The sequence below is a fragment of the Bufo bufo genome, chromosome 2 (assembly GCF_905171765.1).
Source record: "Bufo bufo chromosome 2, aBufBuf1.1, whole genome shotgun sequence".
NCBI classification, from domain to species: domain Eukaryota; kingdom Metazoa; phylum Chordata; class Amphibia; order Anura; family Bufonidae; genus Bufo; species Bufo bufo.
The window spans coordinates 143592582-143620326 of NC_053390.1; the positions used below are offsets into that span (position 1 = coordinate 143592582).

The 27745-nt window shown below is 44.4% G+C and overlaps 1 protein-coding gene across 1 annotated transcript; it reads left to right on the plus strand.

The window, feature by feature from the left end:
- Positions 1 to 3883: 3883 nt before the first annotated feature.
- On the plus strand, positions 3884 to 26425 carry RFESD (Rieske Fe-S domain containing). The gene is given in 5 exon segments (XM_040421556.1): positions 3884 to 3966; positions 10238 to 10431; positions 10522 to 10556; positions 26076 to 26161; positions 26163 to 26425. Coding segments are annotated over 4 exon segments (540 nt in total). The 5' UTR covers positions 3884 to 3966; positions 10238 to 10253; the 3' UTR covers positions 26404 to 26425.
- Positions 26426 to 27745: the final 1320 nt, after the last annotated feature.

Consider the following 27745-nt stretch of genomic DNA (forward strand, 5'->3'; position numbering starts at 1 on the left):
GGATCCGTATAATTCCATATCTAGACGACTGGCTGATCCTGGCAAGATCTGTGGACAACCTGGATGTTCAGGTCAGCACCACGTTGACCTTACTTCAGGATCTGGGATGGATTACCAATTGGGAAAAGTCCCACCTAATTCCATCCACGAGGATAACCTTTCTGGGATTCATCATAGATTCCAACAACATGCGTTTGTACCTCTCGCCTGCAAGGAAGGACAGGATATCCAGGGGATATCAGTTCCTCAGAGTTCTGAGGAGAGTAACCTTGAGAGTCCTCATGAAGTTCCTGGGTCTACTCTTCTCCTCTGTAGAGGCAGTCTCATGGGCATTATGGCATCTGAGACCTCTTCAGGCGGAAGTTCTCCAGTTATGGGACAGAAGAGTGTCATCGTTGGAGAATCTTCACACTCTATCAGCCAGAGTGCGTCTCTCACTGGCTTGGTGGGCTACTCCCCCGGACGGTTGGTCTCTCCAGGAACCCAAGTGGATTCTATTAACAACCGATGCTTCTGGTTCGGGTTGGGTAGCCCATTTTCTAGGGAGAACAATAGCTGGAACTTGGAGCAAGGAAGAGTTGTCCCTCTCCTCCAATATGAAGGAACTCAGAGCCATCTTCTATGCCCTGCACCATTTTTCCGCTTTTCTGACTGGAGAAGCGGTAAAAATAAAGACGGACAACATGTCCACAGTTTATTACATAAACAAGCAGGGGGGTACCAGATCTGTAACTCTTCTTCAGGAAGTAGGGAAGATTTTTTGTTGGGCAGAAACCAGGGTAACCAGGTTTCTTGCTGTACACATAAAGGGAGCAAGGAATGTAATGGCAGAACGACTGAGACGCAACCTTACTATTCCAGGAGAATGGTCTCTGAATCAGGAAATTTTCCGTCAACTAGTGGATCGTTGGGGACTTCCACAAATAGACCTTATGGCAACAAGAGACATTGCCAAACTGAGGATTTTTTGCTCCCTTTACATGGCGGACAATCCTCTGGTAGTATTTCAGGCTGGCTTACATCTTTCCGCCAATTTCTATGATACCCAGGGTATTGATGAATGTGAGACAGGATCAGGCCTCGGTCATAGCAATCATACCTTTCTGGCCCAAGAGATCCTGGTTTTCCCAGTTAATGACTATGAGTCAAAGGAATTATTGGAGACTTCCCCCCATGCAGAATCTCGTGACCCAGGGCACGCAGATCTGCCACAATCTGAAAGCACTCAACTTTACAGCCTGGAGATTGACAGGTCCTTATTAAAAGCCAAGGGTTTTTTGGACCATATGTTGGACACGCTTTCTCACTCTAGGAGTGAGGCGACTAATAGGACTTACGCCAGAGTCAAGAAGATTTTCTACAACTGGTGTTCTACTAAGAAGATAGATCCTTCTACATCATCCTTACCTCAAATCCTGGATTTTCTACTAGATGGTTTTGATAGAGGACTTGCTCCAAATTCCTTAAAGGTTCAGATAGCAGCACTTTCTCCTTTTCTTCACAGTAAGTTCTTTCAAGAGCCGGTGGTCAAGTCTTTTGTTAAAGCCATTTCAAGAATGCGCCCTAGGTTAACAAGACCTATTGCTTCATGGGATCTGGCGTTAGTCCTTAAACGGCTTGCCAGCCAGCCGTTTGAATCTTTAGAGGATGTGGAACTTAGGTTCCTCACTCTTAAGACGGTACTACTTTTGGCAGTTACCTCTGCAAAGAGAGTAGGAGAGATCCAAGCCTTCTCTTCTGCTGAACCTTACACTACCTTCCTACCTGGGAAGGTCTTTTTGAGGTTTCTTCCTTCTTTTTTCCCCAAAGGTGGCTTCGTTTGCAAATATCAATCAGGTCATATCTTTACCATCTTACTCTCCTTCAGAGATGGAAGAGAATAGGAGCCTGGCTAACCTGGATCTGGTTAAATGTCTTAGGATTTACATAAAGAGAACTGCCTCCTTTCAGAAGCCTGAAAATCTCCTGATCATCCTACAAGGTAGGAAGAGAGGATACAAAGCTTCTAAACCAACTATATCCAGATGGATTACGGAATGTATCAAGCTTTGTTACTTAGAGGTAGGATTAGCTCCCCCATCTTTTACTAATGCCCATACCACCAGGTCTGTGTCTACCTCGTGGGCTGAAAGACAATCTGTGTTGTTGGAGCATATCAGCCAGAGTGCTACTTGGAGCACACCACTTACATTCCTTAAGCACTATAGGTTAGATTCTTTCCTATCTAGTGAAACAATTTTCGCTAGATCTATTATAAATTCTGCTAAGCAGGTAATCCCTCCCAATGGGGGTAATGCTTGCTAAATCCCCATATTGTGCTGCTGAGGGACGCCAGGGAATACTAAATTTAAGTAGTTAATTTGTTTTCCATTAGTCTCCTCAGCAGCACAAGCTTCCCTCCATTTAGTTTGTTTATTATTACTTTATAAATACTCAATGTCCTTGTGTGGGTTAGACCCTATATAGGCACTTTGGGAGATGCTTGCTTAATTGTTTAATTTTTTCATTAAAATATTCCCGATTCTATTCGGTTCACAGTGGTGGAGACACCCCCATATTGTGCTGCTGAGGAGACTAAGGGAAAACAAATTAACTACTTAAATTTAGTCTTATAAATGGTATGTTGTAGGTGGGGATCCTGTTTCACATTTTCCATCATTGCCCAAAAGCTTCAATTTATGCCTCTCATAGTTGAAGGGGTTTCTGGGCTTTTTATAAAAACTGTCCTTTTTCTACTGGTGGAAAAAAGACAGGGCTCATTCACACAACCGGCATTTTTTGCGGCTCGGGTGCGGACGCATTCTCTTCAATGGGGCCGCAAAAGATGCAGACAGCACTCCGTTGCTCCATTCCATGGCCCTGCAAAAATTACAGATCATGTCCTATTCTTGTCCTTTTTGTGAACAAGAACAGGCATTTCTATGATGGGCCGTCTGTTCTGTTAATTGCTGAAGACACACAGGCAGCATTCGTGTTTTGCAGAGCCGCACTTTGCAGACCGTGTGAACAAGCTCTTAATTTAATACTTACCCATCCTGTGCTCCACCAATGCCGCTGTCCCCACTGCACTCAGACAGCACTCATTTCAGTCTGAGATCCATTATTTTTGAAAGGAAGAAAAGTCCTCCACACAGGACTTTTCCTCCCATAAAAACTAACAGATCTCTGACAGAAATGGCTAAAATGAATGTAAAATGAGCACAACAAATGCTCCAAATAAAGGATCAGTTTTTTTTCTGTTCTTCTGATGGATCAGAAGAAGGGAAAACAAAATGTTGATGTGAACCTGGCCTATGTATTAGGCCTCATGCACATGACTTTTGTGTTTTGCGGTCCGCAAATTGCAGATCCGCAAAACACAGATGGCGTCTGTGTGTGTTCCTCAATTTGTGGAACGGCGCGGACATGCCATTAATATAACTGCCTATTCTTGTCCACAAAACGGACAAGAATAGGACAGGTTATATTTTTTTTGCGGACCACGGAATGGAGCAACTGATGTGGAAAGCACAAGTGCTGTCCGCATCTTTTGCGGCCCCATTGAAGTCAATGGGTCCGCATCCAAGCCGCAAATACTGCGGCTTGGATGCGGACCAGAACAACGGTCGTGTGCATAAGGCCTTAACCAAATGATCTTAGGTTAAGGAGAAAAGGTAGTTTTTATAATAAAAAAAAACTAAAAACAGAAAACCCCTTTAATTTCTCAAATAGCTTAATACCATATGAGCTAATTTAGCACAAGCAGTTCATGTGGTTTCCATTTTTAAGCCACAGCTTTAGTTTTCTAGCATTTTTAAACTGCCCAATAAGCAAAAAAAAAAAAAAGGGAAAAAAGAACCTCAAAGAGCTGATTTTGCTGTCCTGCCCTTTTAATCAGAAGGGCGGGATATCTACCACAAGCCTGAATGACTGCACTTACTTGTGTCACTTTCATACAGGAGGACTGGGGAACTGATCAGGATTCCAGTGAGTAATTATACTGCACATTTAAGCTTATTTATTGTATAAGCAGTATAATACCGCATAAGGCTACATGCACATGATCGTATGTATTTTATGGCATCCTTTGTTTTGGCAGATCCATTGTAACAATGCCTATCCTTGTCCACAAAATGGAAAAAAATAGGTCATGTTCTATTTTTTTTTGCGGGGCTATAGAACGAAGCAACGGATGCAGACAGCACCTGGAATTCTGTCTGCATCTTTTGCAGCCCCATTGAAGAGAATGGGTCTGCGCCCGAGCGGCTCGGATGCGGAACCAAACCACATTCGTGTGCATGTAGGCTAAGAGGAAGGTGACATAGTTCTACTATACTGTACTGACTCCATTTAGGGACATAAACTAATGGAAAATTGGACATAGCAATCACATTCTTCTTATGTTCTATTTGTTGTTAGCTAATTTTATCCCAATTTTCTAATGAACATTACTTATTTATATAAGGCAGAAATCAACCGGTTCAGTATTTATTTTCTACAAATATACAGTATATGAAAGCCATGAAATGAGGCAACGGAGTGACATGTACTAGTGAGTAAACCCAGTATATATACAGGGTAGTTATCTACCACACACGGTAACCTCAATGCTTAGCATTTTTCTTTTTTCTTTTTGTTTGTGAGACTTAACCCTTTCTACCCTGGAGGTGTTACGACGAGGTGTGGGAGGGAAGGTATCTGGCCTAGAAGCTACGGAGAGGAAAAGGTCACCACCTAATGAATCCTAACCCTAGCCCTGATTGCTAACCGAATAAACGGACCTCAGTGGTAGGACTGTTGATTCACTAGAACATAAAGCCTGACTTAGGCCTCATGCACACAGCGGACCCATTCAAGTGACCCGTTCCTTAAGCAGAAGGAACAGGGGTCTTAAATCGGACCAGATACCAGAAGGCAGGGGAAGCAACACAAAACAAATACAAAGGAAGGAGACACTTAAAGGGATTCTGCAGTTTGTTTAAACTGATGATCTACTCTCTGGATAGATCATCAGCATCTGATCGGCGGGGGTCCGACCCCCGGGACCCCCCGGCGATCAGCTGTTTGAGAAGGTAGCAGCACTCACTGTTTACCGCAGGCCTAGTGACGTCACGACTAGTATCACTTGGCCTGGGCAGGGCAGGTCGGGAAAGGGTTAAAAGGGTATTCCGGTTTTGACATATATTTTTTTCCTTTCCACAGGATAGGGAATAACTATTAAACTATGAAACCCCCACTGATAATGAGAATGGGGACACCATACCCCCCTAGGCCTCCCAAAATGTACAGAGTGGCAGGTCGGGTGTGCGCACTGCCGCTCTATTCTACTCTATGGGAATTCCAGAAACAGCCAAGTACAGTGCTTGGCTATTTACAACTGCAGTGTGCATGCATAACCTAGTACTCCTTTCATTTTGGGGGGCCCCTAGGGGTACATTTTCCCCATTCTCATGATCTGAGGGGGCCCCAGTGGTAGGACCAATGCCGATCTAATAGCTGTCCTCTATCCTGTGGATGGGAGATAACTTGTCATAACCGGAATACCCCTTTAAGCACATGGCAATGTTGTGTCCATGGAGCAGTATGGACCAGTAAGCACGACTAGTGCCGCTGTATGGTTTCTATGTGATACTGCTAGAATTTGTCAAAAATATAAAATATGTCAGTGTTACAGTATGCAATCGAATCTGTAAGAAAGAAACTTCTCTGTAGTCCCACCTAAGAGTCCTAGGCAGCTCTTCCATGGTACTGTAGCTGCATGCATAGTATGCTGATTAGTCGCATGATTATACTGTTAATGGGGTCTTCACATCTGGCAGATTTTGTTCCATTTCTGTGACTAAGGACTCATTCACACGACCCTATGGTCGCAAATAGCAGTCTGCAATGCACAGGCACTGGCTGTGTGAACTCTGTGCTATGGTGCGGACCCATTAACTTGAATAGGTCCGCAATCCACAAAATAACGCAAAAGATAAGACATTTCCTATCTTTTGCAGTGCAGAAAGCCAATGAACAGGCTTCTGAGTGTTTCCTTGGGCTTCCAATCTGTGCCTCCGCTCTGAAAAAGATAGGACATATCCTATCTTTTGCCGTATTTTACATATTGCAGAGCCCGGAGTTCACACGGTAGGTAGGTAACCGTGTATTGCGGACCCGCTATTTGTGGTCCGCGATACGGGCACGACGGCGATATGGTCGTGTTAGGCTACTTTCACACCTGCGTTCGGGTGTCCGCTCGTGAGCTCCGTTTGAAGGGGCTCACAAGCGGCCCCGAACGCAACCGTCCAGCCCTAATGCATTCTCAGTGGACGCGGATCCGCTGAGAATGCATCAGTCTGCCAGCGTTCAGCATCTGCTCCGCTCAGCGAGCGGACACCTGAACGCTGCTTGCAGCATTCGGGTGTCCGCCTGGCCGTGCGGAGGCAAACGGATCTGTCCAGACTTACAATGTAAGTCAATGGGGACGGATCCGTTTGAAGATGACACAATATGGCTCAATCTTCAAACGGATCCGTCCCCCATTGACTTTCAATGTAAAGTCTGGACGGATCCGTTCAGGCTACTTTCACACTTAGAATTTTTTCTAAGTTATAATGCAGACGGATCCGTTCTGAACGGATGCAAACGTCTGCATCATAGGAGCGGATCTGTCTGATGAAACATCAGACGGACCCGCTCCGAACGCTAGTGTGAAAGTAGCCTAAATGAACCCATTTCATGGGGTTGTTTTGGTTACAAAGACATGGATTTCTGCAAGCCCAATTTAGGTGAATGGAACCAATGTGATCAGTGGTGGTTAAAAAGAAAAGAGAGAATGGATTAGCAAGTCAAGTGTACATGTGCCTCATTCATTCTCTATGGGGCTGCTGGAGATGCACTGTAGTAACTGCACTGAGCTACAGGTGAAACTCGAAAAATTAGAATATCGTGCAAAGTTCATTTATTTCAGTAATGCAACTTAAAGTGTGAAACTAACATATGTGATAGACTCATTGCATGCAAAACCAGATATTTTAAGCCTTTATTTGTTATAATTTGGATGATTATGGCTTACAGCCTAAGAAAAGCCACAGTCTCAATTTTGAGGTCCCCTTTGCTCAGGGGGTATGGATTAATTAGCTGACTAGAGTGTGACACTTTGAGCCTGGAATATTGAACCTTTTCACAAAATTCTAATTTTAAGCTGCATTAATTCAATCCCTTTTAACCACCTCAGTTCCCATAGCTTAAACACCCTTAATGACCAGGCCACTTTTTACACTTCTGCACTACACTACTTTCACCGTTTATTGCTCGGTCATGCAACTTACCACCCAAATGAATTTTACCTCCTTTTCTTCTCACTAATAGAGCTTTCATTTGGTGGTATTTCATTGCTGCTCACATTTTTACTTTTTTTTTGTTATTAATCGAAATTTAACGATTTTTTTGCAAAAAAATGACATTTTTCACTTTCAGTTGTAAAATTTGGCAAAAAAAACGACATCCATATATAAATTTTTCTCTAAATTTATTGTTCTACATGTCTTTGATAAAAAAAATATGTTTGGGTAAAAGTTATAGCGTTTACAAACTATGGTACAAAAATGTGAATTTCCGCTTTTTGAAGCAGCTCTGACTTTCTGAGCACCTGTCATGTTTCCTGAGGTCCTACAATGCCCAGACAGTACAAACACCCCACAAATGACCCCATTTCGGAAAGTAGACACCCTAAGGTATTCGCTGATGGGCATAGTGAGTTCATAGAACTTTTTATTTTTTTTCACAAGTTAGCGGAAAATGAGGATTTTTTATTTTTTATTTTTCTTACAAAGTCTCATATTCCACTAACTTGTGACAAAAAATAAAAACTTCCATGAACTCACTATGCCCATCACAAAATACCTTGGGGTGTCTTCTTTCCAAAATGGGGTCACTTGTGGGGTAGTTATACTGCCCTGGCATTTTAGGGGCCCAAATGCGTGCAAAGTAGTTTGAAATCAAAATCTGTAAAAAATGGCCGGTGAAATCCGAAAGGTGCTCTTTGGAATGTGGGCCTCTTTGCCCACCTAGGCTGCAAAAAAGTGTCACACATGTGGTATCGTCGTATTCAGGAGTTGGGCAATGTGTTTTGGGGTGTCTTTTTACATATACTCATGCTGGGTGAGAGAAATATCCCGACAAAAGACAACTTTTCCCATTTTTTATACAAAGTTGGCATTTGACCAAGATATTTATCTCACCCAGCATGGGTATATGTAAAATTACACCCCAAAACACATTGCCCAACTTCTCCTGAGTACGGCAATACCAGATGTGTGACACTTTTTTGCAGCCTAGATGCGCAAAGGGGCCCACATTCCTTTTATGAGGGCATTTTTAGACATTTGGATCCCAGACTTCTTCTCACGCTTTAGGGCACCTAAAATGCCAGGGCAGTATAAATACCCCACATGTGACCCCATTTTGGAAAGAAGACACCCCAAGGTATTCAATGAGGGGCATGGCGAGTTCATAGAATTTTTTTTTTTTTTTGGCACAAGTTAGCGGAAATTGATTTATTTTTATTTTTTTCTCACAAAGTCTCCCTTTCCGCTAACTTGGGACAAAAATTTCAATCTTTCATGGACTCAATATGCCCCTCACGGAATACCTTGGGGTGTCTTCTTTCCGAAATGGGGTCACATGTGGAGTATTTATACTGCCCTGGCATTCTAGGGGCCCTAAAGCGTGAGAAGAAGTCTGGAATATAAATGTCTAAAAATTTTTATGCATTTGGATTCCGTGAGGGGTATGGTGAGTTCATGTGAGATTTTATTTTTTGACACAAGTTAGTGGAATATGAGACTTTGTAAGAAAAAATAATAATTCTGCTAACTTGGGCCAAAAAAATGTCTGAATGGAGCCTTACAGGGGGGTGATCAATGACAGGGGGGTGATCAATGACAGGGGGGTGATCAGGGAGTCTATATGGGGTGATCACCCCCTGTCATTGATGACCCCCCTATAAGGCTCCATTCAGATGTCCGTATGTGTTTTGCGTATCCGATCCATGTATCAGTGGATCCGTAAAAATCATACGGACGTCTGAATGGAGCCTTACAAGGGGGTGATCAATGACAGGGGGGTGATCAGGGAGTCTATATGGGGTGATCACCCCCCTGTAAGGCTCCATTCAGACGTCTGTATGTGTTTTGAGGATCCGATCCATGTATCAGTGGATCCGTAAAAATCATACGGACGTCTGAATGGAGCCTTACAGGGGGGTGATCAATGACAGGGGGGTGATCAATGACAGGGGGTGATCAGGGAGTCTATATGGGGTGATCAGGGGTTAATAAGGGGTTAATAAGTGACAGGGGGGGTGTAGTGTAGTGTGATGCTTGGTGCTACTTATTACTGAGCTACCTGTGTCCTCTGGTGGTCGATCCAAACAAAAGGGACCACCAGAGGACCAGGAAGCAGGTATATTAGACGCTGTTATCAAAACAGCGTCTAATATACCTGTTAGGGGTTAAAAAAATCGCATCTCCAGCCTGCCAGCGAACGATCCACTCGCTTACCGTCCGATCCTGTGAACGCGCGCGCCTGTGCGCGCGCTTTCACAGGAAATCTCGCGCCTCGCGAGATGACGCATATATGCGTGACTGTGCGCAGGGCTGCCGCCTCCGGAACGCGCTCCTGCGTTAGGCAGTCCGGAGGCGGTTAATTTGCGTTACTAAAATAAATGGACTTTTGAATGATATTCTAATTTTTTGAGTTTCACCTGTATGTCTGACACTCCCATAGAGAGTGAATAGAGCAGTTGCATGCTTGACCTGCTGCTCCATTCTGTATGATCCATGGGATTCCTAATCTTGTGCTCATTGATTGGATCCCACCGGGGCGGTCAAATGCATTTCCCCTATTGGAGTTAATTTAATATTCTGGCACAACCCCTTTAATGGATGTCTAGCATTGATAAGGGTGTATTCTCATTCAGAAGATTTGTAGAAATGTCTGACTATTCTATTCATCCGAATTGGGTTTGCAGATATACATGCACCTGCTGCAGAAACAACTCCAAGAATTCTGCAATAAATCTGCTGCCTATGAACATGCTCTAAATTAGCAACAGTCTTTGAAAAAGGTTTATATTGTTCCTTGAAATGGGGTCTGCATTATTTATTTTCGTTCTTTATGATTAGCATATTGATGTAAAGACATTATGTTATTGCACAGGTGTTATTTGTGATTTATTTTTTATTTATTTATTTATTTTTTTGTCCCTCACTAGTAATATTACAAAGAACATGGGCCAGCAGCAAACGGTCATCTCGGAACCGGAGGAGTTGGATGAATCTGCTGTCTTTGTGGGGAAAGTGGAAGACCTTAAAGCACCTAAGAGGATCAGAACCACAGTGAACGACAGAGAAGTAGTGATATTTCATCATCTGGGGAAATACCATGCCCTGGACCTTCGCTGCTATCGTAAGTTTGTTCTAGAAAGCAAAGTAAGATTTCAGGCAGGTTGAAGGTAAAGCCTCTTTCAGTTTACAGAAATGTTTTCTTCTGTTATAGATGCTGGAGGACCTCTTCATCTTGGAGAAATCGAGGTGGGTTCATTTACAAGCATAATAAGCTACAGATTGCTTAGGTTTGGCAAAGTACAGTTACATTGCTACAAAAGACACATGTCCATCAAGTTCAATTACACGTCATTCATTAGATAAGCATCCAGTTCTTGGAACGTCATAGTATCTGCCATTACTATCATTTGGGGTAGGGTATTCCGTAGTTTGACTACTCTTACGGTAAATAACCCTTTCCTAATTTTGTTTCCGAATTGACATTTCTCTACCTGCAATGAATGCCCCCTTGTAATCAGTATAGTTCTTGGAATTCATATATTGTGTAATTTTTTTTCAGTCGCCAATTATTAGAACTTAGGGGATATGTAAGTGTATACGTTGTACGAGACTTGTGTACTCATACAGTGCAGCATAGCACAGCCCCTCGAAGTGGCTGACCAAGAGTACCAGGGCATTAAAGGGGTTGTCCAGGCTTTTACTATTGATGACCTTTCCTCAGGATAGGTCATAAATATCAGATCAGCGGGGGCCCGGCACCCTCGCCGATCAGCTGTATGAGGAAATGGCGGGCACAGTGCCATCTGCAATGGACCAACTAAGGCCATGCCTGGGGGATCACTTGCCCCTTAGGAGGTTTCTACGAAATATGTCCCTCTTATAGAGCAAGTAAATGAGACGCCAGCTGCGGTTAAGCAGCGGAAGCACAAGGCCCCCTTTGTAGATGGTAATGTTGGAACCCAGGGGTAGGATTGCCAGAGTGGTGCAGGGTGGCCTACAGTCTCTCTAGATGTTATGTACATGTGTAACAGTGTTCCTACCTGGATATATGTGGATTCCAGACGTGATGTGGTCCAAAGCAGTGCAAAAAGGGTAGTTGAACTTGGATGATAAGTAAGTAGAATAAATGGAGTCCAGACTTTGTAGTAACGTTGAACAGTTGCTTTTACTTAGCATAAATTGGCAATCCAAATGATATCTTGGTCATCAGCAGGTATTGGCTTAACTTTGGCAGGCAAATACTTCTCTGCAACAATCTCAGCTCTGCTATGCGGTAGCTCTCTCAGCTCTGCTATGCTTGGCTGGATAATTAGGAAATTCTTCCTCTAATGCTGCAACTTAAGTTAGCTGTAGTCTGTCTCTTACTTGTAGTCCTAGGAACTTCTTGTCTTGGATTTAGAGTACCTCAAGCTTTGGCACAGTTTAGGTGCAGGCAATACAAGCCCAGGAGGGGCCAAGCAACCATGTAGATATCACAGGCCTAGCAGAGCAGATGGTGCTCTGCTAGCCAGCACACAACCTGTCCCTAAGGAGGGTAGACTAGACATGACCTGCCCGAAGGAGTGGAAGGCTGAACTGCCACTAACCTCTCCCTAACACAGAACTCCTCCCTCTAGCTACAGAGGGCTGGAAGGAAGCAGAAGGTTCCTTTCCAGAGAAACTAATACTGCTAATGTTGCCACCATACGCTGGTGGACCAGGTTATTACACTTGAACATAACAGTTTCAGGAATATGCACATTATCAGGCGATGACATAAAATACATTAATTATTATACGTTAGCACATAGAAAATGGTATCAAGGGGTCAAAAGGAGTGGTAATAGCACTCCGGGTCATTAAACATCTCCCTTCTCTCTTCCTCTCCGCTGCTGCAGTCTATAGTCTTTGCAAATGCTAATGCTAATTAGCTAATTTGAATAAGGAGACTTGCCATTTCTCCCTGTGAGTGATATATACCATTAGCCTGCATGCAATTAAGCAGGGTGACACAAATGTAGCAGCCAACTGTTTAGCATTAGGATATATAGCATAGCCCACAGTATCTCCCTTCCCTTCTATAAGGCACTAGGGCAGCACACAGGCAATTGAGATGTGAAATTCAGTGAGGTAATCATAATTTCATAACACCACTCCTATCCCCAGATGCGAATATTTACTAAGACTGGCTTTGTATGGGAGTCTTAGTTTTCCCCTTGTGTTGCTGTTGGGTTAGTCTAATTTATGACGCGCAGGCCTCGTCACAATTTAGGTGCATCTGTGGCAGTCTGTTTCCAGGCATAAATGTTAGTAAATTTATCGGTGCTAGAGTCCTGGCCCCGGCTCAGTCCCTGACACACCCCTGCCCAACTGGCGGACACGAGGTAAGGGCAAGTGTGTGTTAGTAATTTCCTTAGACCTACGGCTAACGTCTGGATTAGTTTTTTTATCCTATGCAAATAAGAAAATCTCATGTGAAAAAAAAACACAAAAATGCCATTAAAAACTATGGGGAAGATTTATCAAACCTGGTGTAAAGGAAAATTGGCTTAGTTGCCAATAGGAACCAATCTGATTCCACCTTTGCTTTTCTAAAAGAGCTCTGATAAATGAAAGGTGGAACCTGATTGGTTCTTGTGGGCATCTAAGCTGTTTTTCCTTTACACCAGGTTTGATAAATCTCCCCCTATATGTGAATCCAGCTTACGGGCTCATACATACGAACATATTTTATGTCTGTGTCCGTTCAGTTTTTTTTTTGCGGTCCATATGCAGACCTACTCATTTCAATGAGGCCACAAAAAACAGAAATGACTCCGTGTGCATTCTGTATCCATATGTTCACAAGTCCATTCTGCAAAAAAAATAGAACATGTCCTATTCTTGTCCTTTTTGCAGACAAGGACTGACCTTGTTACAATGGATCTGCAAAAAAAACGGATGTAAGACAGAAATCACGTGGATCTCATCTTTTTTTTTTTTTTTTTGTTTTGCGGACCTCAAAATACATACAGTCATTAGTGTTGATCACGAATATTCGAATTGCGAATTTTAATCGCGAATATCGGCACTTCGAGAATTTGCGAATATTTAGAATATCGCAAAATATATTTGTAATCACGAATATTCGATTTTTTTTTTAAATACCAGTTCAAGCAAATTTTTATGCGAAAATTGTTTATGCGAATCAAGAAAACAATGCCTGGAGATCACGAATTCGCGAATTCTCGAATATATGGCGAATATTCACCCAAATGTTCGCAAAATATCGCGAATTCGAATATTGCCCCTGCCGCTCATCACTAACAGTCATGTGCATGAGCCCTAAGGGTTTTTGGTATGGATTGCATATAGTTTTTTCTCACTGCTTTCAAGGTGAAAACACTGAATTAAAAACGGCAACACTGATTTTGCTATGGGTCCCCATGATTTCTGTGTACACCCCGGCTTCTTACAAGATCATTGTGGCCATTTTGCCCCTTCATTGATATTCTGTGTATCAGAGTTTGTTACATTATTATTTTCCAGGAAAACATGTTTATTGCAGTACAGCATGTACCCAGTATCAGCGTGACATAGTTGTTACGTAGGAAGATCACGTAGGAAGTGTAATGTTCTGTGTAGACCAGTAGTTCTTATCTCTCTATACAGGTTTGAGAAAAGTTGCTGATGGGCGTTATCTCTATCAACATACATACGCTTATCCTGCCAAGACATGAGATTTTCTACTTAGTAAATAAGTGTGTGAAGTCAGCTTTTATGCTGTACATTTCTTTTAAAAATGGTACAGATCAGTTTTCTAAATTGATAACATTTGTGATTCATTTGTAAACTTTTTAAGCTGGTTTCACACACAGGCGGTCATTTACTAACAGATATATGCCACTTTTTGGCATATATCTGTCGCAGATGTGGCGCAAAGGTTATTTGCGCCACAATCTGCGACTTTTCCTAGCTCACGCCAGGTCTAAGGCTAGGTCTACATGACAACATTTTTCGAGCGACATTTTGTCGCACCAATGTCGCACGTCAATTTTTATAATGATAGTCTATAGTGTTGCACTGCGACATGCGACATACTGCGACGCGACCGTCGCAAAAAATCCATTAGGGCTCATACACATGGCCGTTCCGAGTATTAGGGACATCGATTTGCGGTCCACAATGCATGGGCACCAGCGGCTGCCGCAGACAGATCCAGACCCATTTAGCTTGAATGGGTCTGTGATCCGTTCGCACTGCAAAAAAATAGAACAAATAGACGCACATGTTAACTGTGTTTTGAAAAAAGGCGTACCTAAGTGAGCCATAAGAATTTGTCGTAAAATCAGAAAATGGCGCAGGCGTCGCAAAATGCAACAAAACTGGTGCAACAATGTTAATAAATTGTGCGGACACAAAACACATGGGTATCAAGGAGAGAAGTGGCACAGACACTTTAGTAAATGTGCCCTATTTTATCTACTTTCATGGAAACATGCCCCTTTTTCAGCTCACTTGCGCCACATTTTCATGCGCATACTAATTAGACCAGGCTAAGTGAATATGAACCTATCGTACTGATAGAGAGTAAATTCCAAAAATTACACCTAGAAATTATGACACACCTTAAAACAATCTAAAAATAATAGCAACAGATTGATTTATCAACACAAATAGATTCACAGGATAAATTGGAGAAAATGAAACACAGGCGCAAAAATAGGCGTAAAATTATACTACCATGATAAATGTGCCCCCTAGTGGTTGTTTTCTTGTAAGACAGGTTCATATACACTTATACTGGTCTAATAAGTATGCCCATGAAAATGTGGCGCAAGTGAGACGCATGTCTCCATGCAAGCAGGCAAAATGTGGCGCAAGTCACCACTCAAAACAGAGGCAGAAAAGCCTGCCCTGGAGTCAAGTGGAAATTAGACTGTATTTAAAAGCAAATCAGGCGCAAAATAAGACACAATAACATACAGTAAATAGGCTCAAAAGTTCAAAAACTTCTAAATTAGTCTTAAAACTCAAAATAGGCACAAAATCTGTTGGTAAATGATACTTAAAAAAATAAGACAGTCGGAAACATTTTTTTTTTTTATTCATGAGTAGAGTTGAGCGAACACCTGGATGTTCGGGTTCGAGAAGTTCGGCCGAACTTCCCGGAAATGTTCGGGTTCAGGATCCGAACCCGACCCGAACTTCGTCCCGAACCCGAACCCCATTGAAGTCAATGGGGACCCGAACTCTTCGGCACTAAAAAGGCTGTAAAACAGCCCAGGAAAAAGCTAGAGGACTGTAAAAGGCAGCAACATGTAGGTAAATCCCCTGCAAACAAATGTGGATAGGGAAATGAATAAAAATAAAAATAAAATAAATAAAAATTAACCAATATCCCATAGCAGAGAATCTGGCTTCATGTCAGCAGAGAATCAGTCTCTTCATGCCATAGCAGAGAATCTGGCTTCACGTCACCCACCACTATAACAGTCCATTGTCAGATATTTAGGCCCAGGCAGAGGAGAGAGGTCCCGTAACAGAGAATTTGGCTTCATGTCAGCAGAGAATCAGTCTGCATGTCATAGCAGAGAATCAGGCTTTACGTCACCCACCACTGGAACAGTCCATTGTCAGATATTTAGGCCCAGGCACCCAGGCAGAGGAGAGAGGTCCCATAACAGAGATTCAGGCTTCATGTCAGCAGAGAATCAGTCTTCATGTCATAGCAGAGAATCAGGCTTCATGTCACCCACCACTGGAACAGGCCACTGTCAGATATTTTTAGGCCCCGGCACCCAGACAGAGGAGAGGTTCATTCAACTTTGGGTTGCCCCGCAATATAATGGTAAAATGAAAATAAAAATAAGATTGAATGAGGAAGTGCCCTGGAGTACAATAATATATTGTTAAGGGGAGGTAGTTAATGTCTAATCTGCACAAGGGATGGACAGGTCCTGTGGGATCCATGCCTGGTTCATTTTTATGAACGTCAGCTTGTCCACATTGGCTGTAGACAGGCGGCTGCGTTTGTCTGTAATGACGCCCCCTGCCGTGCTGAATACACGTTCAGACAAAACGCTGGCCACCGGGCAGGCCAGCACCTCCAAGGCATAAAAAGCTAGCTCTGGCCACGTGGACAATTTGGAGACCCAGAAGTTGAATGGGGCCGAACCATCAGTCAGTACGTGGAGGGGTGTGCACACGTACTGTTCCACCATGTTATTGAAATGTTGCCTCCTGCTAACACGTTCCGTATCAGGTGGTGGTGCAGTTAGCTGTGGCGTGGTGACAAAACTTTTCCACATCTCTACCATGCTAACCCTGCCCTCAGAGGAGCTGGCCGTGACACAGCTGCGTTGGCGACCTCTTGCTCCTCCTCTGCCTTCGCCTTGGGCTTCCACTTGTTCCCCTGTGACATTTGGGAATGCTCTCAGTAGCGCGTCTACCAACATGCGCTTGTACTCGCGCATCTTACTATCACGCTCCAGTGCATGAAGTAAGGAGGGCACATTGTCTTTGTACCGTGGATCCAGCAGGGTGGCAACCCAGTAGTCCGCACACGTTAAAATGTGGGCAACTCTGCTGTCATTGCGCAGGCACTGCAGCATGTAGTCGCTCATGTGTGCCAGGCTGCCCAGAGGTAAGGACAAGCTGTCCTCTGTGGGAGGCGTATCATCATCGTCCTGCGTTTCCCCCCAGCCACGCACCAGTGATGGGCCCGAGCTGCGTTGGGTGCCAGCCCGCTGTGAACCTGCTTCATCCTCATCCTCCTCCACCTCCTCCTCATCCTCGTCCTCCAGTAGTGGGCCCTGTCTGGCCACATTTGTACCTGGCCTCTGCTGTTGCAAAAAACCTCCCTCTGAGTCACTTCGAAGAGACTGGCCTGAAAATGCTAAAAATGACCCCTCTTCCTCCTCCTCCTCCTGGGCCACCTCCTCTTCCATCATCGCCCTAAGTGTTTTCTCAAGGAGACATAGAAGTGGTATTGTAACGCTGATAACGGCGTCATCGCCACTAGCCATGTTGGTGGAGTACTCGAAACAGCGCAACAGGGCACACAGGTCTCGTATGGAGGCCCAGTCATTGGTGGTGAAGTGGTGCTGTTCCGCAGTGCGACTGACCCGTGCGTGCTGCAGCTGAAACTCCACTATGGCCTGCTGCTGCTCGCACAGTCTGTCCAGCATGTGCAAGGTGGAGTTCCACCTGGTGGGCACGTCGCATATGAGGCGGTGAGCGGGAAGGCCGAAGTTACGCTGTAGCGCAGACAGGCGAGCAGCGGCAGGATGTGAACGCCGGAAGCGCGAACAGACGGCCCGCACTTTATGCAGCAGCTCTGACATGTCGGGGTAGTTGCGAATGAACTTCTGCACCACCAAATTCAGCACATGCGTCAGGCAAGGGATGTGCGTCAAACCGGCTAGTCCCAGAGCTACAACAAGATTTCGCCCATTATCGCACACCACCAGGCCAGGCTTGAGGCTCACCGGCAGCAAACAGCTGTGCTGAAGTTGGTGGTGAAGGTGTGTGGCTGACTGGATGAGCAGGTGGAAGAAGAGGAGGAGGAAGCTGAGTAGGAGGAGGAGGAGACAGGAGGCAAAGAATGTTGCCCTGCAATCCTTGGCGGCGGAAGGACGTGCGCCAAACAGGTCTCCGCCTGGGGCCCAGCCGCCACTACATTTACCCAGTGTGCAGTTAGGGAGATATAGCGTCCCTGGCCGTGCTTACTGGTCCACGTATCTGTGGTTAGGTGGACCTTGCCACAGATGGCGTTGCGCAGTGCACACTTAATTTTATCGGATACTTGGTTGTGCAGGGAAGGCACGGCTCTCTTGGAGAAGTAGTGCCGGCTAGGAACAACATACTGTGGGACAGCAAGCGACATGAGCTGTTTGAAGCTGTCTGTGTCCACCAGCCTAAATGACAGCATTTCATAGGCCAGTAGTTTAGAAATGCTGGCATTCAGGGCCAGGGATCGAGGGTGGCTAGGTGGGAATTTACGCTTTCTCTCAAATGTTTGTGAGATGGAGAGCTGAACGCTGCCGTGTGACATGGTTGAGATGCTTGGTGACGCAGGTGGTGGTGTTGGTGGTACATCCCATGTTTGCTGGGCGTCAGGTGCCAACGTTCCTCCAGAGGCGGAGGAAGAGGCCGAGGCGGCGGTAGCAGCAGAAGAGGCCGAGGCGGCAGCAGCAGAAGAGGTAGCAGGGGGAGCCTGAGTGACTTCCTTGTTTTTAAGGTGTTTACTCCACTGCAGTTCATGCTTTGCATGCAGGTGCCTGGTCATGCAGGTTGTGCTAAGGTTCAGAACGTTAATGCCTCGCTTCAGGCTCTGATGGCACAGCGTGCAAACCACTCGTGTCTTGTCGTCAGCACATTGTTTGAAGAAGTGCCATGCCAGGGAACTCCTTGAAGCTGCCTTTGGGGTGCTCAGTCCCAGATGGCGGCGGTCAGTAGCAGGCGGAGTCTCTTGGCGGCGGGTGTTCTGCTTTTGCCCACTGCTCCCTCTTTGTCTTTTGCTACGCTGTTGGCTCGGTCTCACCACTGCCTCTTCCTCCGAACTGTGAAAGTCAGTGGCACGACCTTCATTCCATGTGGGGTCTAGGACCTCATCGTCCTCTGAATCGTCTTCCACCCAGTCTTGATCCCTGACCTCCTGTTCAGTCTGCACACTGCAGAAAGACGCAGCAGTTGGCACCTGTGTTTCGTCATCATCAGAGACGTGCTGAGGTGGTATTCCCATGTCCTCATTGTCAGGAAACATAAGTGGTTGTGCGTTAGTGCATTCTATCTCTTCCACCCCTGGGGAAGGGCTAGGTGGATGCCCTTGGGAAACCCTGCCAGCAGAGTCTTCAAACAGCATAAGAGACTGCTGCATAACTTGAGGCTCAGACAGTTTCCCTGATATGGTTCAACTAAATCAACACAGCCTGTTGTTAACAGGGATATACCATTTAAATATATATCAACTAAAGGAGAATCGGTACTATATAATATCCATTAAAATAGTTTTTTATTTTTATTAAATGACATAAAAGACATATACATAAAAAACATTTACAAAAACATGAATGCAGAGACCATACAGAGTGCCATAAAAGACAGCCCTCATTTACATCACTAGAAATTTCTGCTAGATAATTAGTTATCTTGCTACGTGAAAGCTGTGTGAAAACGCCCAGGTCAGCATACAAATATAGAAGCTGGCTCTGGATGTGCTCACAGCTCTCTAAGCCTAAAGTGCATCTAGCATAAATATATAACAGGTATGGGTGACAGTAAAATGCTGCGGCCGACATAGAATAACTTATAAGGTGCATCAGCAGGTGCTACCATATCTATGCAAGTAATACGATCAAAGTCTCTTTTTTCTTTTTCCTTACCCTGTATTCAATAGTGTGTAGATGTGGATTGGCTCTGTTTGGCGTGCTCCTCAGTTTCCCTGATATGCATGGGGGTGATGTGACAGACTGATGGGCTTGGTTTTCATGCACCATCTGTGCGCTTTCTGCATAAGACTGGGTGGGAGATAATGTGAACGTGCTGGATCCACTGTCGGCCACCCAATTTGACTAATGCCTGTACCTGCTCAGGCCTTACCATCCTTAGAACGGCATTGGGCCCCACCAAATATGGCTGTAAATTCTGGCGGCTACTGGGACCTGAGGTAGTTGGTACACTAGGACGTGTGGCTGTGGCAGAACGGCCACGTCCTCTCCCAGCACCAGAGGGTCCACTAACACCACCACGACCATGTCCGCGTCCCTTACTAGATGTTTTCCTCATTGTTACGGTTCACCACAATAAGAAAAATATTATTCGGGCCAATGTATTGAATTAAAATTCAGGCCTTTTTTTACAGACACCTAACACTATCTGGCTATCTATTTAGGTACCGTATTACACTAATACACGCACACCAGTAATGACAGATTTAGCTGAATATAAATTTGAGGCCTATTATTTAGGCGCTGGGTGACAGGTATACGTTTACGGACAGAATTAGACTTGGATCTGCACTGTAGCGTGTGTGTGAAGTTCTTGAGAATTACCCTATCAGCACCTTGAATCTAATATACCCTTTTAGGGATAGATTTAAAGTAGGCCTGATACAGCAGAAACCACTAATTTTGATAATTGCAAATTTGGGAATTGTTTTTCAACCCAGACCAAAAACTGTGCTTTGACGGACAGTAAAAATGACTTGACCAGCTAAAACAGTACAGATTTGGATGAATATAAATGTGAGGCCTATTTTTTAGGCGCTGGGTGACAGGTATACGTTTAATCACAGAATTAGACTTGGATCTGCACTGTAGCGTTTGTGTGAAGTTCTTGAGAATTATCCTATCAGCACCTTGAATCAAATTTACCCTTTTAGGGATAGATTTAAAGTAGGCCTGATACAGCAGAAACCACTAATTTTGAGAATTGCAAATTTCGGAATTTTTTTTCAACCCAGAACAAAAACTGTGCTTTGACGGTTACTAAAAAATAACTTGACCAGCTAAAGCAGTAATGACAGATTTGGATTAATATAAATGTGAGGCCTATTTTTTAGGCGCTGGGTGACAGGCTCAACTTGCCCCTGATGTAGTATATGGCCAAAAAATAACCACACTATTGATGGTTAAATGCACTTGATGAAAGCTTGACCCTGATGTAGGATATAGCAAAAAAAAAACACACTATTGATGGTTAAATGTACTTGGGTGACAAGGTCAGCTTGCCCCTGATGTAGTATATGGCCAAAAAATAACCACACTATTAATGGTTAAATGCACTTGATGAAAGCTTGACCCTGATGTAGGATATAGCAAAAAATAACCACACTATTGATGGTTAAATGTACTTGGTGGCAGCTTGTGCTGGCGCACAAGCAAGCCACAAAATGGCCGCCGATCACCCCAGAAAAAAGTGACTGAAAAACGCTCTGGGCACCCTAAAAACACTGAGCAATTGAATAGCAGCAGTTCAATGATCCACAGCTGTAGATCGATCACTGAATGAAGTCTTTTGGAGGAGTTAATCACTGCCTAATCTCGCCCTAACGTCGCAGATGCAACCTCTCCCTACACTTGTATCAGCAGAGTGACGTGCAGCGCTACGTGACCCAAGCTTATATAGAGGCTGGGTCACATGCTCCACTGGCCAATCACAGCCATGCCAATAGTAGGCAAGGCTGTGATGGCCTCTTGGGGCAAGTAGTATGATGCTTGTTGATTGGCTGCTTTGCAGCCTTTCAAAAAGCGGCAAGAAAGCGCCGAACACCGAACCCGGACTTTTACGAAAATGTTCGGGTCCGTGTCACGGACACCCCAAAGTTCGGTACGAACCCGAACTATACAGTTCGGGTTCGCTCATCCCTATTCATGAGAACAGGAGCAGACGCTATAGTAAATGGCCCCAATAAAATCAATTAGTAGTACTACAAAAAGTTTAGGGGGAATTGTTGGCTTTGTGGTGCAAAAAATAAAAAAGGTGTAAATTTTAACACACTCCAATTTTGGCCAACAATTTGGAAGTTTTTAATTTTTTCTTTGTTAGTTTTTTTTTTGTGATTTTTCATCATGTAGAGAAAGTTAATACAAGGCCCTTACTAATAGTGATGGCCAGTTCGCAGTGTTCGCCGACGAACACATGCGATCTGCCATCTTTATTCCCAAGCCCGGCGATGCAGAGGTAAGTCCTTACCTGTGCCTGCGCCACGAGCCGCTCTGAAACACATGCGGTCACCGGAGCAGGCAGTTCCGAGAACAGCCTTCATCGGGCTGTTCTCGGAACTGCCTGCTCCGGTGACCGCATGTGTTTCAGAGCGGCTCGCGGCGCAGGCACAGGTAAGGACTTACCTCTGCATCGCCGGACTTGGGAATAAAGATGGCAGATCGCATGTGTTCGTCGGCAAACACTGCGAACTGGCAATCCTGCTTACTAATATATTGTGATTATCCATATTTCTTCCTTTGCTGGCTACACTCATTTTTCCATCATATTATATAATTCTCGTTTCCATGGTTACGACTAGGGATGAAAGAATTACTTTGGATGAAACATCCGAAGTCGATTCGCATAAAACTTTGTTTCAATACTGTGCGGAGCGAGTGCTCCATGCAGTATTAGAATGTATTGGCTCTGATGAGCCGAAGTTATTACTTCACGAAGTCTCGTGGCACTTCAGGTAATAACTTCGTAAATTGATTTCTACTGTAAAAAAAACATTTCCCGAACTCAGGTCGGTTCTAAGTGGCACCTTGGAACCGAACCTGAGTTCGGGAAATGTTTTTTTACAGTAGAAATCAATTTATGAAGTTATTACCCAAAGTCCCGCGAGACTTTGCGAAGTAATAACTTCGCCTCATCGGAGCCAATACATTCTAATACTGTATGGAGCGCTCGCTCCGTAAAGTATTGAAACAAAGTTTTTTGCGAATTGATTTCGGATGCTTCATCCGAAGTTGATTCGCTCATCCCTAGTTACGACTACCCTGCAATCCATCAGTGGTGGTCGTGCTTGTACACTATAGGAAAAAGTGCCAGCCTATGTGAGCTTCCACAGTCCTGGCCACCAGAGAGGCTAGTGCTTTTTTCTGTAGTGTGCAAGCACAGCCACAGATGCTGGATTGTAGGGTGGTTGTAACCATGGAAACAAGAAGTTTATAAGGTGATGGAAAAATTAATCCAGCCAGCAAAGGAGGCAATATAGACAATCACAATACATTAGTAAGTGGCTTTTTGTCACGGCCACGGTTCTGGCCGTGACCCCTTGGGAGCCGCATACAGTTGCCCGCGGTTTGGGTTGTTGTTTCAACCGCAGCTTGGGGCTTGATGTAGTTAGCCTCAAGTGCGGTTGCCGCGGACAACAGGTATGTGTGCGGTCCCTTTGGAGTTTGTGTGTCTGTATGTATGCACTTATGTATGTCTGTGTGTTGGTGTCCCCTTTTGTTTGTCTTTCCCCTCCCCCCCTCCCATTGTTTTTTGTGCCACACCAAACATAAGACAGAGTGCACACAGACATACATAAGTGCATACATACAGACACACAAACTCCAAAGGGACCGCACACATACCTGTTGTCCGCGGCAACCGCACTTGAGGCCAACTACATCAAGCCCCAAGCTGCGGTTGAAACAACAACCCAAACTGCGGGCAACTGTATGCGGCTCCCAAGGAGTCACGGCCAGAACCGTGGCCGTGACACTTTTATTAACTTTCTCTACATAATAAATGCTATTTGCTGAAGTGACACAACCCCTTTAAGAAAAGCAGCTTTTTGAAAAAGTTGCAAAGAAAGTCCCAATCTCACTCCAGTAGGGGGCAGAGTAAAAAAAGGAGTAAGGCTGCATTCACACGTCCGTGGTGTGTTGCGGACCCGCAAATTGCGGGTCCGCAACACACCAGCCCTGGCATCCCCATTAAATGCCTATTCTTGTCCGCAAGCTGTGGACAAGAATAGGACATGCTCTATCTTTTTTGCGGAGCTGCGGACCCAAAATCGGGGCTGCGCTTTGCAATTGCGGCTGCAGACAGCACACTGTGTGCTGTCCGCAACCATTCTGTCCCCATAGAGAATGAATGGGTCCGCACCCATTCCGCAAAATTGCGGAAAGGATGCGGACCCATTTTGCGGACGTGTGAATGGAGCCTAACATATCTATGCATTCAAGATGCATTTCGTGAAACACACACCACTTTGCAAGCAAGTTCAGTCCGTTTTGTCTGCAATTGCGTTTAACGTGTCAGTTTTTTCCCCGTGTGTACAATCAGTTTTGATGCGTTTTTTCACGCATGTGAAAAAAAAAAAATGAAGATTTATAAACAACATCTCCTAGCAGCCATCAGTGAAAAACACATTGCATCTGGATACAATGCGTTTTTCACTGAAGCCCCATTCACTTCTATGGGCCAGGGCTGCGTGGAAAATACAGAACATTCTGCGATTCTTACACAACGCAGAAATGATGCATGAAAAACATCATTCTCCCCCTGTCTGTGCTCCACCCTGCAGGTCTGGGATGGAGCGGGGCCGGCCGGGAGCTCCGTGTTTCCTGCTGTTGGTGTTGCTGCTGCTGGTGAACGAGATAAGTATGTGGGAGTTTCCTGTTTTTCTTTTTTTACTGCCTGTGAAGGGGGCACTTTACTGATCATATTACAGTGAGGGCATAGCTGGGCATATTATTGTCAGGGGCACATATCTGGGCATAACTACTGTGAGGGGGCACATAACTGGGCATAACTACTGTGAGGGGGCACATAACTGGGCATAACTACTGTGAGGGGGCACATAACTGGGCATAACTACTGTGAGGGGGCACATAACTGGGAATAACTACTGTGACGGGGCACATAACTGGGAATAACTACTGTGACGGGGCACTTAACTGGCCATAACTACTTAGAGGGGGCACATATCTGGGCATAACTACTGAGAGGGGGCACATATCTGGGCATAACTACTGAGAGGGGGCACATATCTGAGTGTTGCTACTGTGAGGGGACACAATATGCGCATAACTACTGTGTGGTGGCATAAAGGGGTAATAATTACTATGTGGGGGCATTTAGGGGACTGGGTGGGATTAGGTGTTTACTTTACTTTACTATTGTGGAGAGTTAGAGGCATGGCCTAGTGCAGAAAAAAATTGCTTTGCGCAGCGCACATAGTGTCCCTCTTCCTTCTTTTCAAAAGTTTTGAGATATGGCACAATGTGGGCATAACTACTGGGGGGGAAACAATGTGGACATAACTGTGGAAAAGGGCACAGTTGTGTGCATAACTAGGGCACAATGTGGGCATAACCAAGGGTGTGTAGTTATAGGGGGTGCAGAGGTAGCAGTCTCTACCAGGCCCAGTAGCCTGAGGGGGCCCAAAGAACCTTGTGCCACATAAGAAGACACCGGTATTATAGAAAGTCCCATGCTGGTCAAGTTACACCTCTGGCACGAGGGAAGGGGTTTAGGTCAAGAATTTGGCATGTGGGTGCGGGGGGCGTTTCAATTTTGCCGCAGACAACATGAAGGCTACATGCTTCCCTGCCCCTGGCCACAAAGCACTGAGGGAAGGGGGGCCCAAGCCTGAACTCTTGCACTAGGCCCATGAGCGAGCCTTTAGCTACACCGCCTGGGCATAACTGTTGCGAAAGGGGCACAATGTGGGCATAACATCTGTTGAATGGGGCACAATGTAGGTATAAAAACTGTGAAAGAGGCAAAATGCAGGCATATCGGTAACTACCATGACGGTGCACAATTGTGGGCTTTACTACTCTGAGGGGCCCAAAATGTAGATATATCGTCTGGGGACACCAAGGGGACTTGGTGGGATAGGACATGTATAAATATTCAATGGGTGGAATTTGCCATGGCATGCTACGCTGCTACTGTCCCTCTTTGTGATTTCAAAGGTTTGGTGGTATGGAAATCACTGACCAAAACACTGATGTGTGAAAGCGGCTTAATACATTTGGCAATAAATTAAGGCATTGCAGGCAAAAGTTGGCTTCAAAACTTGCCATCACGATAAATCCTGAGGTGTTGCCTCCCCTAACAATGCAGATGGGCAGCTGCATCCACTTGAATAATGCCAAGGTTGCATTGCGCCCACATAATGTAAGGCACAGCCACAAATTTAACTTCCTGTGTCTGCTCTCTCCATTACCTGAATCACTGTTGCTCATTAAGATTAATTGGATATTTATCTGTATATGTGCAATTTTTTAGCCAAGGTGAACAATTCATTGAAACATATTACTAAGTAGAGCAAATGTCAACTGAATTATGGTCTGTTTCTTTTTTTTTTTTTAACAGGATATTGATGGACGAGCGTGTATTGTTTGTCCTTGGCACAAATATAAAATAGTTTTGGAAACTGGTGAAGGCTTGTACAAGGAGTTAACCCTCAGACCCAAGCCGATCGAAAAAGTGGTTCTCTAAGGAAAAAACAAAGACACTCACAAAGTGACTAGTCAAAGATGGGAGTATCTATGTAACTTCTCCTCGTGATTTTGATCTAAGATGTGATTCTGATTTCTATGCGAAGGAAAAGTTCATGATGATGCACAAACCTGATCCTGTTAGAATCCTTTACTACAGCATACTTATATTTATTTTACTGAGCAATGTTAGCTCTATGTAGTGTCAACTAGCAATTATATTCAGGACAACCAGCAGCCATAGTGCTGGTGACACAGGGAGCTTTTGGTGGACACTTTTGATACCTATTTTCCATTTCCTTTCAACACACTTCTGGCTTTGGCTCAACAAACTGCCACAAAGGGTTTCCATGTGCGTCTTCTGTATAATTATTGGCATGATTGGCAGTGTGGATGTGGGTACAAGGTCCACACATAGGTAGGAAAATAAGTAAGCAGGCACACTCTAATTTGGGTCAATATATGAAATTATTTATATATATGGTCGATGTAGGGTATATTAAAAATATGGTCGATGTAGGGTATATTAAAAATGGTAAAATAAAATCAGGCAATGGTGGAGTGAAAAAAAATTCAGCTAAATGTCCTTTTAGATAGGTAGAGAATATGGATGTCATTCAATGGTAACCAGCTGGTATTAGGAGTATTGAAGTAATAACATATAGGAATGATAAAAAAATGAAAAAATGAAAAATTGTAAAAAATATATAAAAAAGTGCGCTGATTAATGCGCTAAAAAAAGTTGTCCTTTTATAAAAGAATTGTCTTTTCATGAAATAGTCTCAAGAATGATGCGTTTGTATTCCTTATATAGGATAATAATATACTTTTGTGGTGATGTCCTCTGGGTGAGAGATATAAGGTAAGTGTTAAGGCTGGCCGCAGCCTGGATTTGTGGGAGGGGCCGGGTACCTGTTTTAAGCAGTCTGGCTCTCCCAGGGCAGCACGTCGGCATTCGGACGTCTGCTACTTCGGGTGTGACGTCATCAGCAAGCGTCCTGCACGAGTCGGATCTCAGAGAAGCCGGGTGTACCTTTCACTTCAGTCTGCAAGCTGTTCAGGTCGTTTTCCAAGAAACTGGTTTGTTTGGGGAGCGTGGCCAACGTGGAGGAGGGTAGGAGGGTTGTGTAGAGAGGGGGAAGTGTGCCGGAGGATCGCTTCTCCTCACTGCGTTCAGGCACATGCAATTCTAATTTTGGCACCAATGGGCAGCATTGTCACATAGTTGGAGCTCATTGCCTGTCTCAGCATAACCTGTATCTAAGTTCATACAGGGGCTGCGAGTCATCTGGGCTCAGCAGGTTAAACTCTGGCAGCTGGGTCCCTGGTGCCATTACTGAGTTGATTACTTACAAGGTTGCTGCTTGTGCACATGTTTGACACTCATCACATACACTACATACATACCCTTAGACACATAGTTCGCCACATCAGGCCAGTATGACGAAAAAAAAAAAAAAAATGAAAAAGGGTGTACAAGTTGGATTGTTAAATAAAGTAAAAAAATAAAAAAAGAGTGGGTTGTTCAAATAAAGAAAAAAAAAA